This window comes from Danio rerio, chromosome 7 (assembly GCF_052040795.2).
Source record: "Danio rerio strain M-AB ecotype USA chromosome 7, GRCz13ab, whole genome shotgun sequence".
Classification (NCBI taxonomy): Eukaryota; Metazoa; Chordata; class Actinopteri; order Cypriniformes; family Danionidae; genus Danio; species Danio rerio.
This window is the reverse complement of record NC_141027.1, coordinates 72,196,959-72,202,436: the sequence shown is the minus strand read 5'-3', so window position 1 is coordinate 72,202,436 and position 5,478 is coordinate 72,196,959. Positions and strand designations below refer to the sequence as shown.

The 5,478-nt window shown below is 36.4% G+C and overlaps 1 protein-coding gene across 1 annotated transcript; it reads right to left on the bottom strand.

The window, feature by feature from the left end:
• Window positions 1-327: 327 nt before the first annotated feature.
• Window positions 328-5,208, bottom strand: rassf10b (Ras association domain family member 10b). Its single transcript, XM_087262236.1, has one exon. The coding sequence runs from the start codon at window positions 5,018-5,020 to the stop codon at window positions 3,674-3,676; it is 1,347 nt and encodes a 448-aa protein (XP_087118362.1). The 5' UTR covers window positions 5,021-5,208; the 3' UTR covers window positions 328-3,673.
• Between the last annotated feature and the right edge of the window lie 270 nt (window positions 5,209-5,478).

Genomic DNA, 5,478 nt, shown 5'->3' with positions numbered 1-5,478 from the left:
TCATGACAATTCAATTACTGCAATACACTACTTGTTCAGGAGGCGTGGCACCTAACCCCACCCCTAAACCCAACCGTCATTGGGGGATGAGCAAATTGTACTAAATTGTATGAATTAGATCATACAAATTCATACGAATTAGCCACTAAATCAAAATGTTAAGAATTGCCTTGAGACTGTGTTGTTTTTTTGCTTTACACTTTCATAGTAGTGAGAGTTCAGTTCATTCATTTCTTATTTTATTTTTGGAATTAGATATCAGCTACAATGTTTTTTGTGAGTTTTTGTTTGTTTCAAACCACCAAAAATGAATCATTCCTCGATATCTTAGATTATAAGACCTTGTTTTATCATTGATTCTCATATTACAGCAACATTATGTTTGTACAATTCTTAATAAACAGCCTCTCTATTAAAATACAGTGAGATAAAAGAATCTTCAGTATCAACAAACTCTTCAGATAATCAGTCTTTTTCCCCCACAAACATATATTTACATTTCTTGTGCTCAAGCAACGCTGTAATGCAACTTAAAGCTGAAGTGTGGCATTATTTCATTTCTATTTTTTTTTTTTGTATAAATACTTTCTATGTGAAGTCATGATCCTTAAAAGGTGTAGTCTGCATACTATCCTTTTATCTTTAATTTAACCAATCAACTGAGCCATAATGTCACATGACTCACCATTATGAAGCTCCATAAAATGGCACAACAATGTATTTTGGCAACAAATAGTTATAACTGTCTATAAGGTGCACAAAATCAATATTTGAAAAACACCTTTGACCACTGTCGGACCAATCCCAAAACACATAATACAGCCAGTTAGCAGTAAGGGGTAGTGTCTACTAATGATGGTTTTGGACTTGTTTATTATTTGGCAAAATTGGCTTAGTGCAACTTTATTAGGTATGTATTATATAGGGCCTATTTATTTCACACTTTTGCATATGAGAACTAGTAGCTAATATTTACTAGAACTATATTTATATTTAGCTTGATCTCACGGGGAAACGTAAATATTTTATGCGAGTTCAGTCGTACGAATATGTACGATTTTAAAAAGGAGGCGTGGTGCCAAACCCCACCCCTAAACCCAACCTTCATTGGGGGATGAGCAAATCGTACTAAATTGTACGAATGAGATTGTATGAATTCATATGAATTAGCCACTAAATCAAAAATGTTACGAATTGCTATGAGAAAGCATATAGAATATTTGAAACAGAAGCTGAGTTTGTATTATGGAGTTGGATCAGTCTCAAAAACAATACATTTACTAAATAAAATGTATACAGGCACAGCACAATTCAAATATACAAATTCCAATAGGTAAATTCAAAACACAATTCGAAAATACAAAACACAACTTGTGAATACGCAAGTAAAAAGTGTAGATTTCCCCAAATGAATTGGATTTGTGTTTTTATGAGCTGCGTTTTGAATTAACGTATTTGGATTTGTACATTAATGAATTGTGTCTTCAATTTACAAACTGGATAAGGGCATTTTTGAATTGTATTTTGAATTTATGAATTGTTTTTGCGTATACAATTAATTTTATTTCGTAAATGTATTATTTATGAGACCGATCTGGCTCCATATTTCCATCCCCTTGTATAAATACGCATTGTGAAGTATGGCATGAGAACCAAGTGATGAAAATGGCAAACTTCAAATAAAAATGGTTATTTTGAAAAATATAAAAATATTAATTTACACTCAAATAAGGTGGTTTTGGATTTCATGTGAATAATATGAGATGGAAACGCATTTTCCGAATATTAATGATGACATAACAAAAATTACATCTACATGACCAGTCAGCTGTTTCGACTAATTATGCCTTTTTTACTATTGGTTACAATGTTAACAAGTCTAACACCTTGATGAAAATTCACCCAACTAACGTTTGAATTGATTTTTAAAAATATTAATGTCACATTACAATGGAAACCTGCACTCCAAAAAAAAAAAAAACTTATTTAAAGTGAGCTGAATCAACACAATTGAGGGGGGGGGGGGTTGTTTGATCCACATAAATTTATAAAAACAATTAAGTTTACTTAATCAATTTGTGTTAAATCAACTTAAAGGAACTGTGTGGAACCCAACATTTTCAACAGTGTATTTGATTAAACACTGCACTGTAAAAAATGCTGTGTTGCACATGACTCCTTCTTGTTGTCCCAACACATTTAACTTAACTGTTTTTACAAATTTGAGTGGATTTAACATGATACAATTAAATTGTCCCAAAACTCAAGAATGCTGTTGATTCGGCTCATTTTAAAGATATTAGTTTGAACAAGCAGCATTTTTTTAATGTGATGTCACACACGTCAGCTAATAATAATTTATTATAATCCATAAATCATACTGCAGACTAAAAAAGATCTTTATTAACCGGTCTGCAAGGAACAGCCGTCCATTAGTCCAAATGATGCCTTCACTCAAATCATTATTATAATTTTTTTTTTTTTTACTTGTTCAAACTACTTAACTAAAATGAGCTGAAACAACACAATTCTTGAGATTTCATTGGGAAACCCTTAATTTTTTTTTTAATATTCAATCCACATAAATTTGTTAAAAGTGTTAAGTTAACTTAATCAATTTGTGTTGGGACAACATGAATGAATTGTGTGGAACCCTACATTTAGACAAAAAAACTGACGCATTTTAACACTTTTCCCCCAGCAGATTTCAATACTGTGTGCTTCTCACAAAGAGTGATATACACCTTTTAATTTACGTAATGAACACATTCCTATGAAAGCTTATTTCCACCCTAGAATAAAATCTAAAAGAAGTCATTTTCACTTTTTCTTCACAATTTTTATATTATAGTTTACATTTCATACTTATTCGTTTATTGTTTCAATCTCGCAGTTGTTTCACAATTAAGAGTTTAAATCTAGCAATTTAGACTTTTTTTCTCCCATTAATCTGGTTTAACATCTCACAGTTCTGGCTTTTTTCTGTAAATGTTTTTCAGTTAACGTCTGAGATCATGACAGATATTTTTCTAAATTTTGAGGCTGAACCTTACAATTTAGATGTTTTTTTTCTCCCCAATCTACAGTTTTTAACATTTTTGTGTTTTCCTTTTAAAAATTCCAACAATTTGGATGTTTGTCTCTTTCCATAATTCAGAGTTTAAAGTTTACAGTTCTAATCTTTCCTTAAAACTATGTTTTAATCTCACATTGTTTTGGTTTACATCTAACAAGTTTTACTTTTCAGTTTACATTTTACCTTTTCAGAATTAAAATTTTAGTTGATATCTCAGAAATAACTTCAAATCTTATATTTTATGTCATGTAATTGTAACTTTCTATTTCACATTTGGAATCTAACAAAAAAGAAAGTCTGAAAAAAAGGCAAAGCAGTTACCTTTTATTTTTTATTCCACTGTGGAAATACGTTTCATAGACTTTCAAAGACACCAACAAGAAAAAAAGGGACAAAGACTGCTCAGTAAGTGCATAGTTATGTTCTTAATGAAATGTAACTTATCATTAAATAACAGTAAAGTAGGCTACCTTTTAATACACCCCCGCACTCCTGCTTGCTTTCACTTTATGCAACTGTGTCGAAAATGTGAAGATGTGTTATATTAACACTGTTAGATTGTCCATTACACAGCGTCCGCGTATAATACAAATGTTTTCACACTAAAGATTCGCAGATGGGTGTGATATCTGAGTCTTGGCTATGCATTGAACTGAGGCCCGTATCGGAGTCGTCATCATTCATGTCACATGTTTTTGAAAGCCCTCTGGCCTGCTCCACCCAAACATTGTCCCCCTTAAGTGGCACCAATCTGTCTGTTCCTCCAGTATTCTCCTCTTTCAGCTCAGCGTCTCCCTCAGCGTCTATCTCAAAATCCAAAGAGTTCACCTTCTCCATTAAATCCATCAGCTCCTTCTCTTTAGCCCCCCATATCTCCTCAGTCAAGCTTAAATCATTCCTGATGGCCTCCAAATCAGTGTTAAGACGAAGACCGATGTACAAACTGGTGTCCAGTTGCGTTCTGATCCTCTCTTCTTCCAAAAGCACCTCATTGTCAGGTGATGGATCTGCAGATGCTTGAGTTTCCAGAGTTGTGACTCTAAGGGACGCCTCGTCAGATGTGCTCTCAGAGTCTTTATTCGCAAGTTCCTGGTGTCGTCTTTTCATCCACCTCTGATTGAGCTCCTCTTGGATCTCGGTGGTGATGCCCTCCATTAACGCTTCGTTCTCCGCCAGTTCGTCCTGCAGTTTGATGACCTCCTCGCATCTCTGAGCGTACTCCTCAAACTGCGCCAGAGCTTCTTCTGGACTCGTTTCGTCGGGGTTTTCATTTTTGGCGTCCACTAGATATGTGTCTTGAACATAGTTGATTCCGTGCATCTTCATTCGGTCGAAGTGAACTTTAGCTTCATATTTGTCAATCTCCCTGTCCAGCTCTTTTATCCTCTGGACCTGCTGGCGAATGGTGTGGTCTTGAGAAATGACCAGGTGCACTAGGGTCTCCATCTTCTCCATGCACGAAGCGTCTTTTGATGCAGCCTGCGCTCTCTTTTTGTTGATTTTATCCAACTTTCTGAAGGCTTTTCTGACTATCCGTCTTTGTTTCTCGTGTGAGAGAGCCATGGTGACTCTCGCGGTGCCCTTATAAACACACGGGCTCTCTTTACTGAGGACGACGCGGGCTTCAGCGCTCCGCGGCCCGCTGCTCGATAGAGAGGCTTCGTTCTTCAGCAACACAAACCGGACGTTTTCCTGCTCCTCTCCCCAGGCGCTCCACAGCCGCAAGATTTTAGTTTTGTTGGGTAAAATGCGCTCGAATCCTCTCCATTTCTCCACTATGCAGTAGGACTGAGGAGAGCCGGGCAGAGACACCCGCTGCTCCTGGTTCTGCTCCTCCAGCAACACCCGGATCACATCCGCGCAGGTTGTGCGCTTCGACAAGCCGGACACGAGCTTCTCTTCCCGGCAAACCCACACAGAAACTTTATTCTCCTCCGCCTCCATCTTTTCTTTGGAAAAAAAAGTTTGCTGGTGCAGGTGAGGTGAAAAGTGTTGTGTGTTGAGGTTGCTGTTAGTCCGCAGTACAGAGTGATTCTGCAGTCCGGCTGAGAATGGTTGAGTTCCTCATACTGGATTTGGCAGGTCTTTTAATCCTCATGCGTGCCTCACTCTCTCTCTCTGTGTGAGTGAATGAGCCGTCGGGACACACATCACGAGTAAACTACACCGATCACATGACCCGAAGCGGACACTCTTCATAGGCTATTTATGGGAGCTTTTTATAGTATAGCCTACCTGTTGTGTGCAATTCTGCTTACTATATAATTTAATAAAGTATAACACAAATACGAAAGAAGGAAATTACAAAATAGATTTAATGAAGTAGTTTAAGTTTTAATGTGATTTAAAAAAAGAATTGAGAGCACTCGGGAAATAAACAAGTGTGTAATGTAAAGGTAAAA